This window comes from Giraffa tippelskirchi, chromosome 12 (assembly GCF_054371585.1).
Source record: "Giraffa tippelskirchi isolate mGirTip1 chromosome 12, T2T-mGirTip1v1.2.pri, whole genome shotgun sequence".
NCBI classification, from domain to species: Eukaryota; Metazoa; Chordata; class Mammalia; order Artiodactyla; family Giraffidae; genus Giraffa; species Giraffa tippelskirchi.
Window position 1 is genome coordinate 95,292,940 of NC_137286.1, and position 27,053 is coordinate 95,319,992.

Genomic DNA, 27,053 nt, shown 5'->3' on the forward strand with positions numbered 1-27,053 from the left:
ACCTCAGATGAACTCTTTGGGAAATAGATGGATTGCTTATGCACTTTGGTCATAGGAGTTCAGCTACGATTATAAACATAAATGATGAAAATTTCTTTCTGAATGACTGATTTGTGTGCCCAAAACCTGAGTTTCATGGATAGTTTTTAAATGGCTGCACTTTAGACCCAGGTTTCCTGGGCTGTTTTCTCCCATCACTTACTAGTTATGTGGACTTGAACCTGTTTTCTCACCTCTCTGTGCTTCATCTATAAATTAAGGAATTTCTGCCTTACACCATTAATATGAGAAAAACATGAGTCGATCAGTGTATTTAAAGTGCTGGTAACCATGCATGATTAATTCTCTCCTTTCTCTTCTACTGCTGTCTCCTCCTCCTTCATGTACCCTGAGTCCACTGGACTTGCCTCTTGCAATGTCTTTATTGTGTCATTTGCTTTATTTTAGTTGAAAAAGAGTTTCACGTCTGAATTCACACTTGCCTTTACCACTTGCAAACTGTCTGATTTGGGGCAAGGTATTTCATGTGGGCCTTGATTGTATTATCTTTTAAATGATGATAATAGCAAAAAAGCACTGACTTTGGGAGGCTGTGATGTCATGCTGATTTGGCAACTCAGCCTTCTTTATCATCTTTTGTTCTATCATTCATTTTCTCATGCTAATTTTTAATAACATAATTTATGATTTCAGGAAAAGGAGCATTATTTCTGTTCAAAAATAGACTACCATAAATGAGGCAAACAGTCATTATGTGAATCAAGCAATGAGAATTTATGGAGTCACATTAAGAAATTGGCTTTCCATCTGTTTGTTGAGAATGCAAAGACACTGGCGATACAGCCCCTGCCTTCAAACAGTTCACAGCACAGAAAGGAAAAAGAAATGCACATGAAGACCTTACAGTGTGATAAGGTCTATCACAGGGACCTTGGTGGTATCATGGAAGGAACGAAATTTGGCTGGCAGTGTCTTGAAATGATTTAGAGGACAGAGTGAGTGGGCATATATTGTGTCCGTGAACATTCATGAATGTCCCTGGGAGAAGAGACACAACACACATGAGTCTGAGTGTGTAAAGGAGGTCACTAATTCAAAGGGATGGTCCAGGGAACTGGGGCAGGGCGAGGATGGGAAGGACTTTCCAGATCATGCTGTATGGTTTGAATCCTAAAATAAAGAGGAACCATTAGTGAGGCTGAAACAGAATGAGTCAAATGATGATGATTACCTGAAGTAGAGCAGTGGACGCAGGGGAAGTTAATAAAAGGTTGGCTTTGGAAAAAGAAAATTAGGAGGTAAGATCCACAAGACATGTGATTTGTTATTATGAAGGCTGGGATCATAGGTGGGATCCCAGGATGGTCTTGACGCTGCTCCCCAGTAAATAGTTCACTTCTGATGGTGCAGGCAAGATGACCAAGGAGTTATATCTGGGATCTCTGTTGGAATTGCCCAGGTTCTGTCTTCTGATATGGGTGCATAAATGGTAGCAAAAATCTAACCCTTGGTCATCTGGGTCAAGTGATGGATCCAGACCAAATGAACTGTCAGTCTTTCAAGAGGGAGACCCTTCTGTAATTGGTCTGTAGAGAGAGAACCTCATAGACTAGGTCTAGCAGAGGGCCATTTTTATTTGGTTCATCCTTTTGCAATTTATCCACCTGGAGATTTTTTTTTTTTAACGTACCAAAGGGTCCTTTGGGCCAAAGCTGTGATCTGGGCTCTGATCCGTACATGGTATGACTACTGCCTGTACCACTTCCTACCAGTGCGATTTGGGACAAGTTAACCTATGTCTCAACGTTCTTCTCTGTAAGATGACAGGAATAATCAAATTCTAGACAATGTTTGTGAGGATCACATTAATAAACACATTTAATGCCATAGAATGGAGTTTAATATAAGCACTCACTTGTTTTTTATTTTGATTAAAATGAAACAGCATTAGATTATACAAAGAGGACACAGAAGTTCACGTGACTTTAGGATTCTCCTCCTTCCCCACAAGGCTTTGTGGTTCTGCATTAAATGCCTTGATTCATTAGCATTTCGCAGCTCAGGGATTGTAGCTTTTTTTTTAATTTGCTTTTAATTTTTGAAGGAGAAGGTTTGTCAATCATTTCTTGTTCTTACCATGTATAAAATGTTAAGTCAATCTAGAGCTTGTTGATGCCTGGGCACACTTGAAAAATGTTAGTTTATCTTCAGTCCTTTACCCAGTCCCTTTTCCTGTGTATAACTTGTCTCTTATGTCTATCATCTGTCATTTGGCAGAAATGATTGCAATCCTATGCCTTGTCCACTGTGTAGATAATATTCTCAGAAATCAAAATGATTAGGAATAAGAACATTTCTGTCAATGATCTTGCTGGAATTTTTCATAGCACCATTCTTCTAAATAGTATTTACCTCATTGGTCCCTCCGGAGAAGGCAATGGCAACCCACTCCAGTGTTCTTGCCTGGAGAATCCCAGGGACGGCGGAGCCTGGTGGGCTGATGTCTATGGGGTCGCACAGAGTCGGACACGACTGAAGTGACTTAGCAGCAGCAGCAGCATTGGTCCCTCTTCTTATCAGCTAGAAAGAAGGCAGATGTTTCCATTTCACAAATGTTACAACTGTAGTGAATTCTCCAAATCATGAACTTTTCTAAATATTCTTTAGGTTTATGACAGAGAGCTGTAGATATTTAAATCTGAGTTGTGTAGTATTATCTACCACAGGAGAAAATCATATGCCTTCCTATTGTCTTTCACTTCTTAATTATCTAATCAGTTTATAGAAGAGGAAATGTTTTCACTTTATAAATCAAGCATTAAAACCAGCATACATTTTCTGTTTAATTTTGTAGAACAACTGTTTTCACTTTGCCTCAACTTAATTATTATTCATTTTGAGTACTTGACTTTTATGAGTATGCATCAGACCCTAGAGAATATAAAGATGAACTTTTCCTATATTCAAGGAACTTAGGACCCATTATTATGATGCAATCTGTCTTCCTCTCCTAACATTTCTGCTAAGGTGTTCATGATCTGGCTTCAGCTTTCTCTTAGAGTTATCACTATTCCCAAAGCCTCTGCAACCCAGCTATATTAAGATGCTCACATTTCTACAAATGATCCATCTTTTCTAACAATCAGACTTTAGAATATGTCTATGATTCTCCACCTAAAAATGCTTTTTGAGCTTCTGTCACATATAAAACACTCTATTAGATGTCCAGTACCAAAAGCACATTAGACAAAGCTCCCGGCATGGAAATCTGACAAGGAACTCAAAGGTAAATATTCTGTTTTCTAGGTCTGCATAGGAGCAAATTACTTACAAAGAATCTAAATAGAAATGGAGGCTTAAGGCAAAGTCAAACTATGGTAGGTTTATAATTTATAAGCAAATATGTGAGAGAAAGAGGAAAGCAGCAATTACTGGTCCTCAAAGAGCTATAGGTATGTACATATCTCTTGATTTCTCTCTAACATGGACTTACCAGTTCTGGTCAGCAGGGTGCTAGTGTCCACTAAACTTAGTCCAAGAGTAGCTCTCAAAGGAAAGATAAGCACTGCCTATTTAACGTCTGTCTTCTTTACTGTATTGTAAGCCTGCATGGCATGCGTTATATCTTGTTTGATTACCACTGTGAACCCTGAAGATACTGACTGACACAGAGTATGCGCTCAACACATATTTGATAAGTGATTAATAACCAAAGAATCAAAATAATTAGAATTTAAACCTATTTTCTAGACGAAGGGTCCAGTATTCATAGAAAGGCATTTTGGTGAGAATGTAAGTAGTTTGGAGAATGGCCAGAAATGAAGGTTTGAGCCAGAGCAGTAAGTACCTAATTGGGTACAAATGGAAAGTTGATCTCAAAAGAAAGTCAAGTCCCAGATTCCAGCAGTTTCATGTGACATGCTGGGAAATGGAATTTCATTGTGAGGACATTGGCGTCATTCAAGAACATTAAGCCAGATGGCCTGATTAGTCCTTTTATAAGATGATCTGGAGGAAATAAATGATTGTAAGGACAAGATTCAAGGCAGGGACAAGAGTTAGAAGGCTATTATAATCATTTCTTTAGGGAATAGAAGAATTTTTTTAACAGTGGGGATACTGATGTAGAGGAGTAAGAACATATATAAGATTTTGGCTTCAAAGGCTGAAAGTTTGCTAGGAAGGGCTTTAGGATCAACCTCAAATGCTGCCTTAGGTGATTTGCTGCCATCCACTGAGATGAAAACGCATGAATGGTGAAGGTGTTTGAGGATGAAAAGAGGATGAGTTTCAATTCTGACCTGTGAGTTTGAGACACCCATGAGATATTTAAGAGAAAATGTCAAGAGGCAAGAGAATATAAAATATGAATGTAAGTGCAACTTCTGGGCTGGAGATGAGGAATTGGGAGTTATTAGCATATAAGTGACAACTGAAGTCACAGGAAATATCCAGGGAGAGTAGAAAGAATAAGAAGAGAAGGGGTGTGAGAAGTGAACTCGATATTTAAGGCACAAGTGAAGAAGCAGAGCCTGCTAAGGAGATTGACAAGAGTCATCACTCTGGCTGGAGGCAAACATGCAGAGATGAAACATGAGTATAGATCTTATGAATAATTTTTAGAAAATAAAGCCAAAGGAAACTTTAAAATTCAAGTTAATCTTTTCATTCCTAATAGTAGGTGTGGAAAATATGTTCAATCACTGCAAAATTACCACTTTTCTGTACAGAGTCACAGAATAGCTTGGTTTGAAAGAAATTCTAAAATTGCTTCATAAAATAATGCCCTTCTTTAAAACCTAAGTGAAATGTACATAGATGTGAATGGCAGAAGAAAAATTAAAGAGTAAAGTTTAAAAAATGAAATCAAAAGAGAATTCCTAAAGTTTTATATCTCGGTTTATTGCTAACAGGAAACAAGTTTTCTGGGTCAGAGAACAAATAAATTTTTTACTTACAAAACAGTCTTCACATTGGTCCCCCATGCTCCAAGCTCCCACAGGGCAACAGAAGAGAAGCCAGATGTGTCCTCCACATACATGAGTTTGTATCACAGGACAGCAATGGGGAAATAATGCTTCTCAGAGCTTATGTAGTACAGCTGTGCCTGCTGCCCATATTCCCCCTGGAGATGGAAAGAGAAAGACCTTAACCTTCTAAAGTGAACAAGTTCTCTCTGGGGAGGCAAAGGTCTCTCTGGATTATTATCCTTAGATTGTAAGCAGATGGCTCCAGGGGAGATATTTCTCAGTCTCTCAGGAGGTCTCTCTCTTTAATTTCCGAGTCTTCATTCAAACATCCTTTAACCCTGTGCTTAGTCGTTGAGTCATGTCCAACTCTTTGCAACCCCATGGACTGTAGACCGTCAGGCTCCTCTGTCCATGGGGGATTCTCCAGGCAAGAATACTGGAGTGGGTTGCCACGCACTCCTCCAGGGGAATCTTCCCAACCCAGGGATCAAACCCAGGTCTCCCGCATTGCAGGAGGATTCTTTACCTTCTGAGCCACCAGGGAAGCCCTCCTTTAACCCAAATACCAGCAATATTTTTCTCAGGACTGACCAGGTATAAATGTGAACATATTCACATAGCATTGTTTCTCATCATTTATCCAGAGTTCTGGACCCTGAAACAGTCTTGGGTAATTATACAGGGGCAGAAGCTAGCATCTCATTTGCAAAATGGAAACCATCCTCTTATGATTTTGTAAGCCCCAGCTGAGAGAATTTGCTAAGAAGGGTTCTAAAGTACAGTAAGTCAAGAGCAGAGCTGGAGTCAGTGACCATGTGACGATGGATTTTACATCCATCGTTTACTGGCTCAAACGGGCTGTGATGCCTAGAACAAGGAATGGCATCTCCACTAGGTTCAATAGCATCAAAGGATCCTTCAAACTTGAACAACATATAATCTCTATTCATTGCCAGTCTCGTTAGGGCCAGATAGAATGTATCACTTTCTTTTCTCTATTCCCACAGCAGTTTGGGTTCATCTCTCAGAGCATTTTTATTATAATTATTTGTTCCTTTCATCCTAATTTTTCCATGCATGAATACTTGATGGGATAAAATGTCTCTTGAGCACCTGCGACCTGCAGGGCATTGTGTTAAATGTAGTGAGAAATTCCAAGAAAACAGTTACATCTTTAAGAATGCTTATTGTTTAGTATTTTGTACATTTTGAGGTATGGTCCTCAGCCATATAAGTTAAAAGAGAGAGAGATGCTTAGCCATCAACAGAAGGATAGATATTCTCTACTAAAATATGTGTGTCTTTCAAGAGAATGAGAAAAGGAAGGTGAATGTTATCTTAGTCTTTGAAGGAAAAGGTGGCATAAAATATGGGGTGGCGAGGAGAGACTGGAGAGAATTAGGTGAGGTTTGATACTGCAAACTGTTACTCTGATACTTGTTACAATGAATCAAAAATCTTAATTTTTTTTCCTGTATCTTCAATCCTTAGCTATTTTATGCTGAAGCCATGCATGGGAATGTTTAAGAAGAGTTATCAGGATTTAAAAATAGAAAATAATTTCCTTCTGGTTCAAACTTGATTGTTTTAAATTGTCACTCAAGCAGGCGTCTGAGTGTTGAACAAAATCAAGAACTTCTGATGTATTTTCTCCCCAAGGAGATTTACAAAATAATATCTATTACTTTCAAGAGAATTAATTAACATTTGTAAAGGTCTTTGGTATAAAAGGCAATATAAAAAGAGTAGAAATATTCTGATGGTACTCATAGAGAAGTAATTTTTTTTTCCCTACATGATCATTAGGAAAAAAATACAGTTGTCTAGACACATTTTTAGTAATGTATATGAAAAAGAGAATCTAACTTGTTGTTCAGTTCTTATACAGGTGTAACAATAGATGTTTATATAGTAGCATTTCAACATGTATTTGACCTTTTCTTGATAAGGATACACATCTACTTTAAGATTACAAGGGATAAATTTCAGTGTGCTCTTTCTATAGCCTGATATCAAAATAGTTCAAAGCTGACATTTTAATCATACTTTAAAAATAATTGCTTGTCAGAGTTTAATGTAGCAAACATTTTTCTCAAATCAACTGTTTTATCTAATTAGGGAATGTTCAAACAAATATCACACTTTCTACACATGAAATATTAAAAGTAAGCAATCCATTTAGGCTATAACAGATACAGAACATTAATGGTAATGCCCCTATTAGTCACCACTACGTCCACGGCCACTACTTCCACTCATTTGTGTCCAGCATGGATACCTCTAGAATAGGCAAATGTGTCAAATATGGTAAGTGAAACCATTGATTTTGTTCAAAGTGTAGAAGTTTCCCTTTATAATGCAGTTTTCTTTTTTATTATGATATCTCTATTTTTCCCAATATAAAATCAGACTGTTGGTTTTTTTTCCTATATAACATTTTCCTTTTCTTTTTTTAATAGCTCTGTTGCAAAGATCAAGGAAGATGTAATTCACAGATTAGCCAAGACTACAAATTACAAGGACAGACTAGGAAGGTCGCTTTGATTAAAGCTCATCCCTTATAAGTTCCTTTAGTAAATTTCTTATTTTTGTGTACATTAGAAGTGCTGCCACCTTCATGGAATACATCAGCTTCCTGCCAATAGGTCGTGGTGCTGAAACTACCTGAGAAAAATCATTCAGGTCTGGGCTTGACAGATTGATATGTATGTGTTTGTTTCACATTTTATTTTCCCCTTATGTCTCTCTTTTCTCCAGTACAGTGCTCTTAATCCACGTGAATCTTGGGACATGTGGCACCCCACACTGGTGGCTGAAGCTTTGTTTGCTATTGCAAATATATTCAGTTCCCTACGTCTGATCTCACTGTTCACTGCAAATTCTCACCTGGGACCTCTGCAAATATCTCTGGGAAGAATGCTCCTGGACATCTTGAAGTTTCTGTTCATCTACTGCCTTGTGCTGCTAGCATTTGCCAATGGCCTCAATCAGTTGTACTTCTATTATGAAGAAACAAAAGGGTTAAGCTGCAAAGGCATACGATGTGAAAAGCAGAATAACGCCTTTTCAACGTAAGTCTCATGGACTTTTCTCTTGGAAATGTTGGTAGAATTTAAAGGGTATTACATTTTGAAATTGAACTGTGACAAGTGGTTGCAAAGAAAAACTATGCTCAGCGGGGAAAACAGAGATATCTAGTACGTTTAAGTTTTAGTAAAATGGTCTTTTCTTTTAAATGAGCTCACATAAAAGGTAGCTATGTATACTGTTTTGAAAGGTGGAAGAGAGCGAAATTCCCCGGTGGTTCAGTGGTCAGGGCTCCATGCTTTCATAGCAGGGGCCGTGGCTTCCATCCCTGGACAAGAAACTAAAATACCACAAGTTGTATGGCACCACCAAAAAAAAAAAACACCCAACAACAACAGCAACAACAAAAACATTGCTGAGAGAAATTAGGGAAGATCTAAATAAATGGAGGGGCTTCCCTGATTGCTCAGCTGGTAAAGAATCCACCTGCAATGCAGAAGACCTGGGTCGATTCCTGGGTCGGGAAGATCCCCAGGAGAAGGGATAGGCTACCCACTCTAGTATTTTTGGGCTTCCCTTGTGGCTCAGCTAGTAAAGAATCTGCCTGCAATGTGGGAGATCTGGGTTCAATCCCTGGGTTGGGAAGATCCCCTGGAGAAAGGAAAGGCTACCCACTCCAGTATTCTGGCCTGGAGAGTTCCATGGATTGTATAGTCCATGAGGTCTCAAAGAGTCTGACACAAGGGAACGACTTTCACTTTTACTTCAAATAAATGGAGAAATATATTTTAAAAATATAAAATGTGGAGTAGAAAGGAACCTGTGTCTGTGACAGCTTACAAGCACATTAATAGATAGAAGTTATGGAAAACCAATCATGGAAGAAAATCCAAATGCTTTTCAATCTTTGCCCAGGTGTTTTCCAGATACTAAAGTCCCTTCACAGGTCTCTGTTATTCTCAGGTTCCCTAACCCAAAGTCTAAACATGGGGAAATAATCCAAACTAGAGACCTCAGGCTAAGCTAGGCCATGATTCTGATGGGCATAAAACTCTCTGTGCCCTTACAGCTGCTGAGCATCTGGTCTTGTCTGGTGTCAAGCTTCTGCAATTCTCACAAGCAGGCTTGCTGACAGCACACGTTCATGGCCATGGTGTGTCAGGCTCACATAGTCCTAATACATGCCTGTGTCTACTTCCTTCCCACTGTGATAAACAGTGAATTAGCAGATGAATTAGGAAGTTAGGTGATCTTCCTCTCCACAGTAACCACATGAACACATGGTCATTTGGTAGATGCCTAGAGAATCTGATGCAAAATATTTAATATAAATTTTATTCTAAAATCAAACATGTTAAATAACTTGGCTTACGTATTATTTTAGCATATACTCACCAATGATTTTTCTCTATTACCATGAAAAGCAACCAGTAAGTGCATATCCATCAAATATTATAGGTCCAAATCATTCAACACCAGTAAATCAAGTGTTCTACCTGAATTTTTCCCCAGATAGCAGGTGGTAAATCTGCAAGCAACAAATTATTTTTGTTCAAAGTTACAAAGAGTAACTAGTATGATTTCTCTTTTTTTTTGGCCATGCTTCATGGCATGAGTGATCATAGTTTCCCAACCAGAGATTGAACCCAAGTCCCCTGCATTGTAAGGTGAATTCTTAACCACTGGACCACCAGGGAAGTCCCACAATCATTGCTTTTCAATATTAATCTGCCTTACTAACTATTCTTCGACCCTGCTCAGTATCTCTGCAAAAACTCATCTGACAGATTTGGCCTTATGTGGCTAAGAGACAACTTCTGTATTCAGTTCATACCACTAGCACAGACCTTTCTCCCTAACATCTGTAAGCCCAACTGTCTTTTGAACAGCTTTTCATGCAAATGTCCTAAACATTGAAACCCCATCAAAGAAAACTCATGAGAGTCTCTCAGAACATTTTTCTTCCTCCCCCTCAACCCCTTTCCTTGGTCAGTGCTACCACAACCCACGAGGATACTTAGATCAAAAACCAGACCCTCCGTCCCTGCACCCCCTCCACGTACAGTCAGTCTGCAGACGTCTACTCCTGCTCTTTATCATCTCGGGCCCTCTTCCCTTGCTCACTCCCTCTGCCTAAATCCAAGTTCCCTGGCCCCTGGTCCCTACCTTCTTTGATGTGTCTTCTGTCCTGTTGCCTGCATGATCTTTCTAAACCAAAATCTTGAAGCTCCTGTATTTAAAATATCTCAACAGTTTCTTGTTCCTTATTGGATACAGTCAGATTTCTTAGCTTGACATACCGAGTCCTCAGTGATCAGCCCCTGGCTTCCTTTTTTAGCTTCATCTTTTCTCCATTCCCCAGTAACACATTACTCTTCAACATTTTCTAATGGATTAAGCTGTCCCTAAAAAGTCATACTATTCTCTCATCTCAGAGTGCTCTTGTTCTGCCCTCTCACTTGGCGAAGTTTTATTCTGGATTCCAAAACCCATCTCAGATGTACCTTTTTCTGGGATGCCTTTCTGATCCCCTCCTGACCATGAGCTCCCAGTGGGAACAGACTGTGATTTGCCTTCTGTGTCTCTCCATGCATTTGCCCACCAACAAGGGGGCCCTTCTTCTACTCCTTTAATGAGTCCAGGTTGTTTTCTCTCTGACATGGGTAGAACTACATGTTGCTAAAAGACACCAAATGTGTAGTCACTGAAAGTATTCTGCATACAATTTTAAATCAATAGTCTCTGGGTAAGAGGCTCTCTTATGAATACAGAGGCATGGACTTTGTGGCAGATATTTTCTCTCTAAGAAAAAAGCCATTAATGTTGATTGGAGCTGCATTCCTGATAACTGGAACTGGCCAACTGAGGTCATACTTCGTTTTAATATACTTTATGTCTTATAAATTAGGAATGAAACAAGTCAGATGTCTTATATTAATTTATATTTCCTCATTGGTTTCATCTCAAAGAATAGAGGAAAATTCAGCTGTGGAATACATGACTTTTTTTTTCCCACTTGTTCTCTTTCTCTTGTTGTAAGTATTTAACTGCGGAGCAAGCTTGTTTTAAGAATTGAGAAATAGCCTCAAGAAGCAAGAGACAAAATATTACCTTTAGGATGGCAATGCTATAGAAGTTGCCAGATTTTAGTCTTTAGGCAAGATGTCATGCTAACTGTGCTTTGATTAAGGGTGGCATTATCCTGGAAAGCTTTCTGTGCTTATCTTTCCATAGACTTAGGAAAATATTGTCCCATAACGGCAATCTGAAATGTGATGTAGCTAATGGCTCATCAGTTTATGGGCAATGTTGCTATCAATAATTATGAAAGCAGCTTTAGAAACAATGGTTTTGAAATATTAACTTAGATTGATTTTTTTAATCCATGCAATACGAGAAGAATTAACTAAGAAATACCAGTGTCCTGATACCAGGGTCTTGATTCATCTAAAAGTACATATATTTTGGTTAAGTGGAACTATTCTGCAAATCTTACTTCTGATTCATTTGGCTGAAAAAAATGAAAATAAGAATGAAATTCAGAATTAACCATAAAATGTCATCTTATTTTGAATTTTCTTGTTTTCAAATTTTAATTAAATATGTAAATAAATGTTTTGCCAAAGAGTCTGCTAATATCCTAATGATGGATAGTTCTTATTTAGGTAGAAAAAAATCAGAATTATTCAACCATTACAATCCATTTACTCTATATCCCTTTTTTATTTGAATATTTAGAAAAGTAACTGCTATAGGATTTATGTGGCATCATTTTATACAATTAATTATATCATTCATGTAACTTTTCTCTGAACTGCTATTGAGGTCAGGGAAAAACCGGTTGAATTATACTTGTATATTCACAGTGAGAATGTACACTATTTAGGAAGAAAGAACAAAATCATTTTGCATTGAAGCCAGTGACAATGTCATTAATCTTAGAAACTGTCCTTAAAGCTACTGACAATAAAGAACTCATGGCCTTGGGTCAATTCTGAAAGTTTTCAAAGAATAACTTCTAGTGGCCTTTGTCTGAGGCCAATGAATTATATTAAACTTTCCCTGATATTGTTAGAATCTGACATCTGATTGTCCTTTAAGAGTATGGCAGAAACCACCACAATATTGTAAAGCAATTATCCTCCAGTTAAAAATGAATAAATTAAAAAAAGAAATGGTGCAAAAATGAATCACAAAATCTGTGAATAAATCTTTTTTTTTTTTTTTTTTTTTTTATAAATTTATTTATTTTACTTGGGGGCTAATTACTTTACAATATTGTAATAGTTTTTGCCATACATTGACAAGAATCAGCCATGGGTTTACATGTGTTCCCCTTCCCGAACCCCCCACCCACCTCCCTCCCCCTCCCATCCCTCTGGATCATCCCACTGCCCCGGCCCCGAGCCCTTGTCACATGCATCGAACATGGAATGGTGCTCTGTTTCACATATGACAATACACATGTCTCAATGCCATTCTCCCAGAACGGCCCACCCTCACCTTCTCCCTCAGAGTCCATAAAATTGTTCCATGCATCTGTGTCTCTCATTCTGTCCCGCATATAGGGTTATCGTTACCATCTTTCAGATTCCATATATATGCATTAGTATACTGTATTGTTGTTTTTCTTTCTGGCTTACTTCACTCTGTATAATGGGCTCCAGTTTCATCCATCTCAGTAGAACCGATTCAAATGTATTTTTTTAATGGCTGAGTAATATTCCATTGTGTATATGTACCACAGCTTCCTTAGTGTCAACTGTTTTAAACAATTATATATGCAGTTACAAAGTAGGATAGAATTATAATAAATGATACTTTTTCAAAAATTAAAAAAAAATTATATTTGGTGAACTCTTCCCAGTGTACATCCCAGTTGACAAGCAAGGTCTGTTTGAGGTCGATCACATTAAAACCTTGAAGATAATTTGCCTCACTGAGAGTCGAAGAGCCCTAGCAAAATAATTCAATAAGGAACCATTACATGTCCTATCCTGTAATTAAAATTTTATTATACAATTAAACATATGAAATGGTTTATGTAAAAGAAAAATTCAGAAAAGAAGTCCTGAACACCAATTAAGGCATCCTTAGTGGGATTATCCTGGTTATCCAGATGAGAAATCCATAGATTGCTTCAAGTACTAGGAGTTTGGTACAAGAATCTGGCACAGGATTATATCCATTAGATTCTCTGAGCAAGGGCTGACCTTAGCAAAAGCAGGACCTTGGAATTTTTTACTCTGAGAATCGATATTAACACGATGGAGCTACTCCACATTACTCTCTTCAGGGTTTACTTATTACCTGGCTTATTTATTCTCTATTTTGTTTCTTAGTGTGTGCTGTCTCAAAACTTTGGCTTTCTCATAATTCCAGGGATCCTGGTTCTACATCATAACTTCTGTCATTTCAGCACCTTTAAACAACTACCTCATTCTCTTGCTATTTCTAAGATAAAACTTTCACAGAGAGGAGATCTGGTAGTTTAAACTCATCTTTGCACGTCAACCCATACCACAGTCAACTGGCCTCACTGAATTTGCTCTCCTTGGAGCACTGGACCACTGAAATCCTCCCTCCTTAGTCATCATGCCAAGCATAGGATACTTTTTGCTTTTGTTTTCACAATGTAACTACAGTCTTGTTTTAACCATTTCTCAAAGACTCTTAAGAGTTCTATTGTCTTTTATTATATTAAGGTGTTATAATGATCCTACTGAAATAATTCTTCATTTGCGTTCAGACACTCTTCATCTTTTTCCATTTTTGGAGTAAATTAAAAAAAATTTTAAATGCTCCCTGAAATATTAAAAAATAGCAAATTTCAGTATCTGAGCATTCAGAGACATCGTGTCATCTTACAGGATTTACTCTGTGCAACTTTAATTGTAAATGTGGAAATCCATAGTGATAACACTATTTTAGTCCTTTTATAATCAAAAAGGAAAAATCAGGTAAAAGTACTTATATTTTTCAAAGACTAAGCCTAAGGATCTATAATTTATTAACTGTCACTCAGTGCCTTGGGACAGAGGTTTGCAAACTTGTTATAAACAGGACAGGTAGTACATATTTAGGCTTTGCGCGCCATCTGTTCTCTGTTGCAATTTAGTCACCTCTGCCATCGTAACAGAAAAGAAACTGTAGACAGTGGATAAATGAGTTAGTATGGGTGTGCTTCAATAAAACTTTATTTATGCACATTGAAATGTGAATTCATTTAACATTTTCACATGTCATGAAATATCACTCTTCTTTTGATTTTTTTCTGACCATTTGAAAAAGTAAAAACAATTCTTAACTCAAGGTCATACAGAAACAGGCTACAGGTCTCATTTGTCATCGCTAGTCCAGGAAACTAAACAGCTTTCAAAGCTCTAGGGAAAATTAGGTACACATTTGCACAGTATAAGGAAACAGTATTCTTGGATTCTTTTCGTTAAGTTTATTTTAAATTAATCAAATATAACTTAATAGTAATCATATTCTATCATCCAATCTTACGTATAATGGTTCTATTGATATAGTTATTAGTGTCATTTTATCTTTATTCCAGGTTATTTGAGACACTCCAGTCCCTGTTTTGGTCAATATTTGGGCTCATCAACTTATATGTGACCAATGTCAAAGCGCAGCACGAATTCACAGAGTTTGTTGGTGCCACCATGTTTGGGACATACAACGTCATCTCCCTGGTTGTCCTGCTTAACATGTTAATAGCTATGATGAATAATTCTTACCAACTTATTGCTGTAAGTTGAATCACTCCCCTTCTAGAATGTGTTGTTAGCTATACCCCACCCTACTATAATTGGTAATACAATCTGTAACTGCTATGAATGAAACAAATCAGAATTATAAATGGTCAATGTGATGTTTATAAGCACTATTACCATACTTGGATATATGCTAATTTAATTTTTCATATTACGTGTGATTATACTAAATCTAACCTGCAAGGCAATCATTGGCTATGGCAACCAGTAGGTGAGGTATGGACTATGAACAGGTAACTCATCTCTATATAGTGCCCTTTGGGTTTTGCATCGTCTCTGACCATCTAATCTACAATCTTCATAAAAGCAAACTCATACCAGCTTTGCAAGGTACAAGTGCTAGCCCAGAGAGGAGTCTGAGTGCAAAAGCACAGGATTTTGTTTCTTAAAGCCCAGAAAAAAGTCATTGAGGGGTAACACTGAATGCTGCAGTAGAATATACAATACCATATGTGTTTATTTGAAACTCTACAGTGCAAACAGCCTAGCTTATTTATTCATTCATTCAATAAAATCTTATTAAGTTCTTACTCTGTTGCCAGGTATGGTCCTAGGAACTAGAAATATTGCAATGAATAAGAACAACAAAGCCCTTTATCCCTTTGAACTTGCATACTAATGATCTGTGTCTGTGGTCATTAGCAACAGTGATAGAACAAATCTGTATTGGAATATATATCTTAAGACTTAAATATATATCTTAAGACTTTCATATGTATACTTTAGACAAATAGCATCTTATAAGAATAATTATAGGTTGCCCATTTACTCTATAAATAACTGCAATTATATTGCATCTTTGAATCTATTGCTAATTCTCTGGGATGTCATTATTGTTATTTTGAGAAACAGCACTCCTAATTTTAATTAAACTCTCTTTATGGAAACAAGACACCTGTCACAGATGAAAAACTGCCTAAGACATTAAGAATAAATGAATTTTATTTACAGATTCCCAGACTGAAGTATTCCCACTGAATATACTTAGGCCCAGGGCTTCCCAGGTGGTGCAGTGGTAAATAATCCACCTGCCAATGAGGAGATGCAGGAGAAGTGGGTTTGAACCCTGGGTTGGGAAAAACCCCTGGAGAAGGATGTGGCAACTCCAGTATTCTTGCCTGGGAAATCCAATGGACAGAGGAGCCTGGAGGGCTGCAGTCCATGAGGTCGCAGACAGTCGGACACAACTTAGTGACTAAGCAACAGCAACGGGAAGATGAGTAGCAGAGGTGACTTTAGTCATCACTAGCCTGGAACTTCCCACCTTCAGTTTTTCTAATCACTAGATGGTTTGATATTGTTATAGACTGTTTCAGAATCCCAAGCCTTGAACCAAGAAAGAGTCTGCTTTGTGCCCTCAGTAACAGAACATAATGAGATCAGGATAATCCTTAACTTGTGACTCCCTGGAAATGAGAAGGAGCAGAAGCTACTCACAGGCCAAAATTTCACCTATGTGACTGCCTTTTTATGACCTGAAGCCAGTTTTACTCAGTTCTGTTCTCCATGGCTACAGCAAACAGTATCTACTTCCCTTCATTAATGCAGAGTCTATAAGCTTGTTTAGAAAGATAGTGAAGGAGATAGGAATGGGAGAGAAGAGACAAAGGGAGGGAAGCTACAGCTTCTGTGGATCTATCTATCCATTCAGCCAATCAGACGTCTGCTAAGCAACAATGAAGACCATGCGTTTTCTAGACATGGTGAAGCCCCTTGAAAACACGATCTGTCCAGTGTCTAGACTAAAATCCACATTATCCAGAGTAGAAATGTATGCAAATAATTTATGCATGCATCAGCACACAGCAATTTAGGAATATTAGAATCAAGTATGGTCTAATTTTTCCTACTCTAAAACTCGAGAGTTTTTAAAATAATATTGGGTTGGCCAAAAAGTTCGTTCGGATTCTTCCATAGCCTCATGCGAGAAAACCCTAGCAAACTTTTTGGCCAACCCAATATTAATGGGTTAAGATGATCTATTTTGAATTTGTATGTATGCCCAGTTTCTGCCACCTCCTACTTTCCAGATTTTCTGCTTAAATAAGATTTGTGGCTAATTTAAGAGGAGACTGACTGCCCCATATCTAATTGCCACAAATGTTCCTAAGTTTTTCCAGGCGATTAACAAAGTGGAATCATTAATAAACAATCAGGGGGAATGCCTCAGGCTTGTGGGTGGTCCCTAGACATACTCTTATCTGGTACTGTTTGGCCAAGGTTATGTCAAGGTTCAATGCTATGTCAAAGGCCTGTTGTACATTTGAGGAACTGCTGAGTTTATGCCTGTTGCCTAAAGGTAGACAAGATTTATTCAAATGGAAGCATATCAGGTAAGACTTATCCTGGAAACAACAGAAGTATGAGCCGTGGGCATCTACCTAGGCAAGGTGTCAAGGCCTTGGGAAGACATAAAGCCCGGCTTGAGGCTAAAACCTAATGAAACTGAGCTAATGTAAACCTACAAGCGTGAGAAATGAAGATTCATCTTCAGGCCATTCATCTCCAGTCTTTTTTAACATGGAATTATTTTAGCTGTCTGTTTCCTGGAAGAGGGAAGGATGAAAAGTGACAAGAGAGCTGTGACTCCTTTCTAGGCTAAGCCATTGTCTAAAGTGTTTAGATGACTCTCTCTGGGAGTCAGCCTTGTTTTTATAGGTAATTTAATTAATGTTCCAAGAGCCACTCCGAAGTCAGGCTACAGGCTCTCTGTGAGGTTTATCTCACCTTATTAATTAAGAAACCTGTCAGCACTTGTCATTTTCTCCTGTTCAGGACCATGCGGATATAGAATGGAAATTTGCTAGAACAAAGCTTTGGATGAGTTATTTTGAAGAAGGAGGTACCCTTCCCACCCCCTTCAATGTCATCCCGAGCCCCAAGTCTCTCTGGTACCTGATCAAATGGATATGGACACACCTGTGCAAGAAAAAGATGAGAAGAAAGCCAGAAAGTTTTGGAACGATAGGGGTAAGACCACAGGCTGTTGGTATTACTGTTTGTGTATGTGTGTGTGCACTTGAGTATATTTGCATTCTTTACTGAATATGTTTGCATTTTAGCCTTTTTGTTCTCACTGGTTGCATTCAGTGAACATCTATTGCAGTTATTGTGTCTAATGGGCTTTCCTGGTAGCTCAGCAGCAAAGAATCTGTCCGCAATACAGGAGACACGGGAACCCAAATTCAATCTCTGGGTCAGGGAAGATCCCCTGAGTAGGAAATGACAACCTACTCCAGTATCTTGCCTGGGAAATCCTATGGGCAGAGGAGCCTCGCAGGCTACAGTCCATGGGGTCGCAAAGAGTTGGACATGACTGAGTGACTAAAAATAACATTATGCCTAAGAAACTGCCTGATTAACTATGGTTCACTATGGTTTAACAAACCCATTTCCTCCACTGAGGGTCGTCACTGTTATTTTAATATGAACCACACTGTACATAGGCTTCTCCTAGACCCAACAGTCAAAGTTTGGGAAACTAGCCTATTAATTTCTAGTTGTATTAAGAATTATAACCTCGGGTTACTTTCAGCATGACTGATTCATCGTTGTTTCTCTGGATTGTAAGGGAATTGTCTGTTTCAATCACCTCATATTCTCACTGCCTAACAGACACCCCTGCACAGAACACAGAATGCTTGACAAAAAGTTCTCATTTCAGTGACTGAACAGATATTATAACTTAAAAATGCTGTGCCATATTCAAGCGCAGTGATTTCAGAATCTATTCAATAGCTCAACATTTTGCTTCTACCCCCAGTGATATTCAATACCAGGAAGTTGTGTTTGTGAAAAATATTAGGACTATGCAGAGCCATGCCCCTGTTATACTGGAAGATTATACTTCCCTAAGGGCGTTTCTCTCATATTGGAAAGCAAGAGCTCAAACAACTCCAACAGAAAAGGTGTGGATTTAAACCTTTCCAACCAAACCACTGACATAAGTCATTCTTCATTTCTTTCTCACTCAGTTTCCTCATTTTCAAAGTTCTCATGGTGATGTTTCAGAAATTGATACCGTAGCATTCAGTAGTCACTTGGGCCTTCTCAGAGAAATTGCCTCGGAAGTATTCTAATATGCCCTTCTGTTAGAATTATCAAGTGATATCAGTTATTTAATTAAAGAATTAACTCATTTTTAATTTTATTTAACTGAGTTTGTGATTGCTAGTTATGCCCTTGGTGATCCTTCTTACTGATGAACTTCATTGCCCACCAGGCATTGTTCTCAGCATCGAATAGGGCTTTCTCTCCTGAAAGTGGCATTGATTGTCCTGTCATCTCAGTAACAGTTCAAATTAAGAGAAATTGACAGGAAGGGGAGTAAAGCAAACAGGTAGTTAGGAGAGGCAGTTACAGTCTTTCCTAGAAACCGTCACCCCATGAACTTGGAATTTGGGCATCTGTCTGATCTTGGAAATGGAAGTCAGATTATGATGAAGCCTTATCTTGCAATCCTCATACTAATTTATAGATTTTATCACTGATTTTAGAGAGAGCAAAATTATTTTATTCCAAGTGTTTAATTTTTCTCTTAAAAATAAGTTCAATTTATTGAAAAATATGGTTGTAAACTAAATATAATGATTCAGATTTAACAATAAATTACTGTACATTTTCCACTTACCAGGAGATGAGTTAGGAATTAGAGGCAGGTTCAGAGGTATATGAAGGTATGGTTTCCATTCTTGAGGGCATTGATTTTAATGTGAGAGACACAATATGAGAATATCTTACTATAATACGTGTTACATGACGTATTTAATATGACCGTGTAGTTGTATCCAAGATGCCATGAGATCAGCACAGAAAGTAATTTATGTTTTCCCTGAGAAAAACAGAAAAAGATTTCAGAGATGCCAAACTCTGGCTTCCTCCCCTTCCATGTCAAAATATACTTGTCCTTTTTCTCATGTTATTCTTAAAATTGGTAAAAAATTGATTTAATCAATCCCTGAAAATATATTAATTATTAGTACTATCTTATTATGCTTTCTCTCATAGGAATATTTCAACTGAAGAAGACTTTCTGGGACCCAAAATAAAAGCCATACCCAAAAGAAATTTGTCTTTAATATTTTAACTTTAGGCTATAGCAGAAGGAATCTTGGGTTTTAAGATGCCATGGAACTTGCAACAAAATACAGGGCCCTGCTCTAATATTTTAAGAGATCCATCTGTGCAGCCACCAAAATAATGGAGGACCACTCTAAGAATCTGACTTCCAGCTCTCTCTCCCGTCCCCCAGAATCCTCCCACTGTTGACATATTTTTAGGACTACATCACGATCATTTCTTAGATGCAAAGAGGAGCTTAACATTGACTTGGGCTTTCCTATGAAAGCAGTGATTCAAAAGGTAAATGGCATAAGTTAAAGAACGTTCTCTATACATTCCTGGTCAGAAAAGCTCATTTCTATTTGTCTCTATTTCTAAATTTGAATATTTTGATGCAAGTTGATGCTCAGCAAGGTAACTCACAATCAATTGTGACCTCAAATCATTCCTTTTTCCCTAGCCATGTAGTTTCCTAACTTTTGGTAATGGATATCCTGTGCTTTGGGAATTTATGACAAGACTACATCCATATTGTGAGTTGTCTCTCTTTTCTCCATTCTCATCCTGTCCTCAATCCTGCCTCTTCTCTGCTAAGCTGAGGCTTTGGACAAGCACCAATCTAATCAAACTCAATGCTATACATTTACTCATCTGGACTGCACTTCCCGGAGAAGGCAATGGCACCCCACTCCAGTACTCTTGCCTGGAAAATCCCATGGATGGAGGAGCCTGGTGGGCTGCAGTCCATGGGATCATGAAGAGTCGGACACGACTGAGCAACTCCACTTTCACTTTTCACTTTCATGCATTGGAGAAGGAAATGGCAACCCATGCCAGTGTTCTTGCTGGAGAATCCCAGGGATGGAGGAGCCTCGTAGGCTGCCATCTCTGACTGAAGTGACTTAGCAGCAGCAGCAGCAGGCTGCACTTCCAGAATGAGAAGGACATATCTCGGTTTTCGTACTCTTAGTTGAGTTTTATACATTTAGGTATTAGATTGAAATAAATCATATGTATTATTTGTAAAGAAAAGCATAAGATAAAAAGGAAATTAGTAAAGTTATGATATTAATGGAGGAGTTAATGGTTAAGAGTCCACCTGCAGTGCAGGAGACTTGGGTTCCATCCCTGGGTCAGGAAGATCCCCTGGAGAAGGAAATGGCAACCCACTCTAGTATTCTTTCCTAGAAAATCCCATGGACAGAGGAGCCTGGCGGGCTGCAAAGAGTCAGAAGCGACTGAGTACAGCACAGAGCTAGATGAGAAAGTAATTCCAAAAGGGAGTGCTGTGAATTCATTTCAGTTTGCTTAATCCATGTGATAGTCCATTGTGTAGACAGATGAAGATGAGGAGATAGACACACCCATTAACTAAAAGGTGACTTTGAAGTACTGTTGGCAGTCACTTTGTATAACAAAGGCACAGCTTAGAAGATTGCTTGACATTTCAGAGGGACCTTAGAAATCAATTAGCTCAACTATTTCCTTTTAGGAAAAAGAGCTCTTTTACCTTGGGCAGTGTTTTAGGTGAGAAAGCTGGGGAAAAAATTGGGTCTTAGTGTCCCTGTCCCATAAACTTTCCATCACCCGCTCTTGCTTTCCTGGGAACTCTGATGACCTTGCACAATACCTTCCACGCACGTCCATCTTTTGTTTTCTCTCAACAGCTTTTGCCGATCCCATCACTGTTTGTCTTTTAGATTCCCCTCTCCCAAGGCCCTTGGTTAACAAGCTAGACTATCTTCCACTCTTATTTCAAATTGCTTCACATTTTTTTAAGCAGAATTTTGAAGCTGACTGGGTGGTAGTGTTTATACATTCTCAGAGGCATTTTCTCTAAACCGTCCCACTTGTGAGGTGCATACTCTTGTAACCAGCAGCCACCTGAATGTCGTCACCCTGTTGCTCCCTCCCTCCAGGCATGAAGCCCCTGCAAGCTCTCAGGGTTAGTGATTGGCCATGGTCTGGGAGTCCATCATTGGTGATCTTATCTTGCGATTTATGGCCTCTGGGTAATGCTGATATTACAACCAGCCCTGAAAACACATTAACTTTTTTTTTTATCTTTGGACTTCCTTTTATGGGTGACTGGGAGTTCCAGGTAAATTAGCCTTTCATTGGGAATGCTTTATGGGAGAAAGCAAAAATGAAGCAGAAATGCTTCATTGAGCAACACTTGAATTGTAGGAAGCAAGCCCAGGAAGGAGAGATGCCTTGTTTCTGGGAAGTCATGAAAATCCCACCAAGGAGGCAGCCTATTGAAAGTATAATCATAAATTAAGCAACATTTTTAGCTTCTGGCTTTATAGTATAAGTTTTTCTCTTACTAGTTGAATTTTAACACATTTATCAGCAAATACTCTTCTCGGTGTTAAAACGCTGGTTCTCAAAATTTAGTGTGTCCTAGAATCATCAGAAACTTCCATTTTAACAAGCACTTCCAGCTTGTAACTTTAATTAGAAATTCCTGTTTAAAAAAGCACTGGTATCTAGCTCAGCTTTTTAAACTAAAAACCATTGTTTGCATTGGTTGTCCAAGAGGTCTAGATCACTTAATTCAAGCAAAAAGATATTACAGCAATAAGACTTCTCCAGGGTTTAATTAATATGAAACATTTTTCATGCTATAGACCAGGTTTCCAAATAGAATGCTTAAGTTAATGGGCAATGTATTGAACCAAAAAAATACTAGGTCTTTTAACCAAATCATTAAAAAATGATCTTAACTTCTTCAGTTTTGTGTTTTCCACTTTCTCGTTTTCTCTGGAGCAGGTAGTGAGGAGAACATGAAACACCATCTCTGTTAGGGTCACTTAGCATCACTCAGCTGTGGGACTGCAGATGGTTTACTTATGCCTGACCAGTTGGCACAGAAATATATTCAGTTAAGTCACTGCATGGGATTCTGGAGAAGTGAAGAGATTAATACACCTATCATTACTAAAGGAAAAGGTTAATAGCGCTTGCCTTTCAGAAATCACTTTTTTTTAATGAGAATCATTAAAATGTATTTTCCCTTAATCTTCATGACTTTCTGTATGCCTACCAACAAATCTTACAGATATGACTGTGTCTACCCATGGGTACCTATGAATTCCTAATTTACTGTGGTACGTTTGCCTGCAGGACAATTTAATTAAATGTTCTTCTCCAAGTGGGAATCTTGAGGACTGAATTTCTTCTCAGTATTTCAAGAGTGAGATCCTGAATACCTGCTGTGACAAGGCAACCTTCAGCATTTTATATCATTTGTTTTTATATACTTAGAAAGTGTGTTTATGGAGAACAATATATAGACCCATCGTAAATGAACCACACTGCCATCTCTACAGAGAGATCATAGCCTGCAGTGACCCCTTGCTTTTTCACTTGTTGTTGTTGTTTTGTTTTTAAATAAGAGTACAGACAGTTGCCCCTCTTTGGGGATTCACTGAGCAAAACAGAGAATAAAAGTCATAATTCATGGGCTTAAAATCAGTGATAGAGCCAAGCTAGAGTGGGAATGAGAGAAAACGGCACTGACAGTGGACTGTAGGGACCGAGCTTGTTGAAGCGAGCCTGACATTCCACTGTGTGGACCTGGAGAGAATGAGAAAGAGAGAAAATGTCACCACGCATTCCCTGGAGCCCTTTCTTTCAGAGCTGCAAAACTCTGCTTGCTCTAAAGCAACCTGACACTTCTGTTGAAATCCGAGTTATCTCTGGGCAGCAAAGGTTTTTTCTCACTAGCTGGTCCTTTCCTTTATCATTATCTCTGTGATCCAAATACTGCCATTGCCGTGTCCTAACAAATCAGGAGGAACTCGCAAAGGAAGAGGTCTGCCAAGGTGGCAGCTGGTGTGTCCCGGGCACTTGCATAGAAAGCCATCCTGCCAAGGAACATGCGCTACACCTTGCCAAACTTTGGGTAGAATTCGCCAAGAAAACTCCCATCTTAAAGTGCACATCTCCCTCCAGAATATTTTTCCTAGACATCCAGTCAAGGAAGGAAGATTCCTGATCCATCGTATGGCCCATTTTTCTTATCTTCAGCATAACAGCAAATCAACTTTATTTATTTTAGAAAAAGCTGCCAAATGCAACTCCACAGATTTTTCATTGTTGTTTTAGTCGTGTCCGACTCTTTTGCGACCCCATGGACTGTAGCCCGCCAGGCTCCTCTGTCCATGAGATTTCCCAGGCAAGAATACTGGAGTGGGTTACCATTCTTTCTCCAGGGGATCTTCCCGGCCCAGGGATGGAACCCATGTCTCCCCAGTCTCCTGCATTGTAGGCGGATTCTTTACCACTGAAATTTCTCAGTAGCATGGTAAACATGAACTCATTCACAGAAAATTTCTTTATTCCTAACAGGTCTACCATGCTGTCATTCTACCTAGTCCATTAGTTTTCTTCTATAAAAAATAGAGAACTGTTAGTCATTGCAGATCACTTTATCAAAGTTTAACATGACTAGCTTGAAAAAAATTCACTACCTCTTACGCACTTAGGTACCTTTTAAATGAAATGTCTTTTGTTATACTGCTTTTATAAACACAAATTGGTCCATTCTATTCTCGGTCACTTCCAGTAATAATAGAGTAAATCCTTTTGAAGTTCAGCTGAACTTTACCCAACAAAGAGGTTGCAAACATGGTATTGTTGGTGGCAGCTCTATTTTATAAACATTTAATGCAACCAGTTTCCAAAAATTATCATTACGTTTAGGGCAAAGAATGCCTACATTATGGATTGAAGTCTTTGTGTCTTTGAAAATAAGATATTTGGAACTCCTAACCCCGTAATAGTAATGGTCAATAAGTATTGGTGAATTCATGGCATTCTTTTTGTTTTCAGTGTTCAGAAGATGGTTAACTGCATCCATTCCTATCTTCCTAGATTACTGGAGTTCAATTGGCTGATATAATCTCACAAGACTAAAGACCATTTTATACTATGACCATCTAGGTGTGGAAACAGATTGGTTGGCAAAATCAATTAACTGTAAACTTGGGCTATGATATTGAATAACTCTTGATAGTTATCACAGTAAAATTTTTTATGTTCTTTCTTTCTGCCAGACTATTTTGCTTAAAATTCAAAAAATAATTTTTCCAGAAAAATAAAGCTGGAATTATCTCTTAAAGTGTGATCTTTGGTCTTTTTGTATTTGTATTAAAATTTCAAATTTCATATATGAGTAAGTTTCTGCAGAAGGGAAGACAGTTTGTGCTCTTTTTAATGCTAAAATAAAGTGAAAAGTGAAAGTCACTCAGTGGTGTTTGACTCTTTGCAACCCCGCGGACTGTAGCCTACCAGGCTCCTCTATCCATGAAATTCTCCAGGCCAGAATACTGGAGGAGATAGCCTTTTCCTTCTCCAGGGGATCTTCCCAACCCAGGGATTGAACCCAAGTCTCCTGCATTGCAAGCAGATTCATTACCATCTGAGCCACCAGGGAAGCCCATGCATCATGATAGTTTTCACTGACTACTCAAAATTTTCTGATTCTGTCATCCTTAGTTTTAGTTTTACTTTGAGAAAATTTAAAGTTAAATCAAATCATGACTTCAAACTGCTTTCTGACTATTTTAATTGGCTTTTTAAAGACTAAACTAGTGAAATGTTATAGAGCCCCAAGATAATAAAAATTGACTCCACTAAATTCTGTATTAAATTCAGAGTTTCTATTTATTTAAATCATAGAATATGATCTCCTGTACAATGTTTACAATGAGAGTGCTAAAGAAGTTAGTTTACAGCTGCATTCACACTCAAAGTATTTGTGCTCACTTAAAGTCAAGGAGATCTGGAAGGCATGTTTCCTCCCAGAAGTGCTTTTTTCCTCAGATTTCAGCTGATCTGTGTCTCAACAGGAGTCACATACCTCCATCTTGTGGCCCACTCATAAAGTTCCCTCATTCTATTTTTTTGAAGATGTTCTAATTTTGTATGAAGTTTCAAATTTCCCAGTGCTATAATTGATACCATAATCATTTGAAAATCTGTTTCCTAAGAGTCATGTAAAATTGAATGGTTTTCCAATCATTAGTGGCCTTTACAAAGTGAAGCATTGTCTCATCTGTTTCTGAAAGTCACTAATAGTCATGAAACACAAATCCATTCTAATGGCCAAGGAAAATGCCAACTTCCCTTATTTACCTTAAAGAGAGAAAAAGAGTTTCTTTTAAATTGTCTGATTTTTTTTTTCTAGTATCATTTCACAGTGATGTATGCACAACTATTCTCAAAATTCCATTTTATCAGCCTCTGATTAAGTATTTACTAGGGAACAAGATCAAAAGACTTATTTAAACCCAAGATACATTATCTCTTTTGCTTTCTCACAATTTGTCAAATTCATTTCTTTGTAACAGAAGTATACTTGTTTTAGATTACTTTGGCCAGTTTTCTTCCTTAAGAGTCAGTGCTGATATTTGACATGCATAAAATTAGGACTGTATTAGTTTTTTTCTAGTATCTTTAGAATACTAGTGAAACCTGCAAATATATACTTTATCATTTATTATTAACTCAATTTACAGTAGACTTTTTTAGTCATTAAACATCCTTCTCTGTTTTGTACTCCATAATCATTGCTCCGTGCTAACCCAAGCTCTGCTCCCAAAACATTCTGATCCCTTCAAAGTGATAGCTGGGACTTACATTTATTTTAAAAAATTAATGAACCCTATCTTTGAGCAGAATCTCTTATTTTGGTAAATTCAACCATCTAATTCAAACAGCAATTTCCTCTTAATGTATATCTGCTTAAAATTAAGTGTTGGGGAGTTCATTGTCTAACAGTGTTTCTGATTACACATTGTATATCATGGCTAAATTCTTAATGTGACTATGATGATATTTATGAAGACCTTCAGATTGTTATAACACTCTTTTCAGTCTATCAAATATTAATTATTTGACATTTAATTTGTGGTTGATACCTCCCATCTGTGTCTCTTAGCATCATTTCAAATGATTTGGAGTACACACCAACTATGATGACCTAATTCTCCATAATCTTATATTAAACGAACAATCTTGTCATCATTGTTTAATTATTCTATAATATTAAGTGCCACAGGAATTATAACCTTGCACTTTGCTGTTTTGGTTCATTCATTCTTTTGATTCAAGTAAGGCTGTCTCTCTAGCTATTGTCCCTTGTCCAGTAAAATTCCCACTTTGCAGAAATGAGGGGAATGGTATTCTTGATTAAAAGAACCAGGAA

At 37.9% G+C, this 27,053-nt stretch overlaps 1 protein-coding gene and 1 long non-coding RNA gene across 9 annotated transcripts in view; one reads left to right on the forward strand and one right to left on the reverse strand.

Moving 5' to 3' along the window:
• Positions 1–27,053, forward strand: part of TRPC4 (transient receptor potential cation channel subfamily C member 4) — a 196,269-nt gene that overhangs the window by 165,673 nt on the left and 3,543 nt on the right. For 6 of the 8 annotated variants that reach the window (XM_081551735.1, XM_081551736.1, XM_081551741.1 and 3 more), the window contains 3 exons: positions 7,728–8,041; positions 14,560–14,755; positions 17,555–17,749. In XM_081551735.1, coding sequence (XP_081407861.1) covers positions 7,728–8,041; positions 14,560–14,755; positions 17,555–17,749 — 705 coding nt within the window. The remainder of the gene's footprint in view (positions 1–7,727; positions 8,042–14,559; positions 14,756–17,554; positions 17,750–27,053) is intronic. The other 2 variants (XM_081551738.1, XM_081551737.1) reach the window with 1 other exon arrangement.
• On the reverse strand, positions 1,893–23,766 carry LOC145530412 (uncharacterized). The gene is made up of 4 exons (XR_014071741.1): positions 20,544–23,766; positions 19,410–19,610; positions 4,959–5,125; positions 1,893–2,580 (listed from the first exon to the last, which is right to left on the reverse strand). It is a non-coding gene; the product is annotated as an uncharacterized LOC145530412 (long non-coding RNA).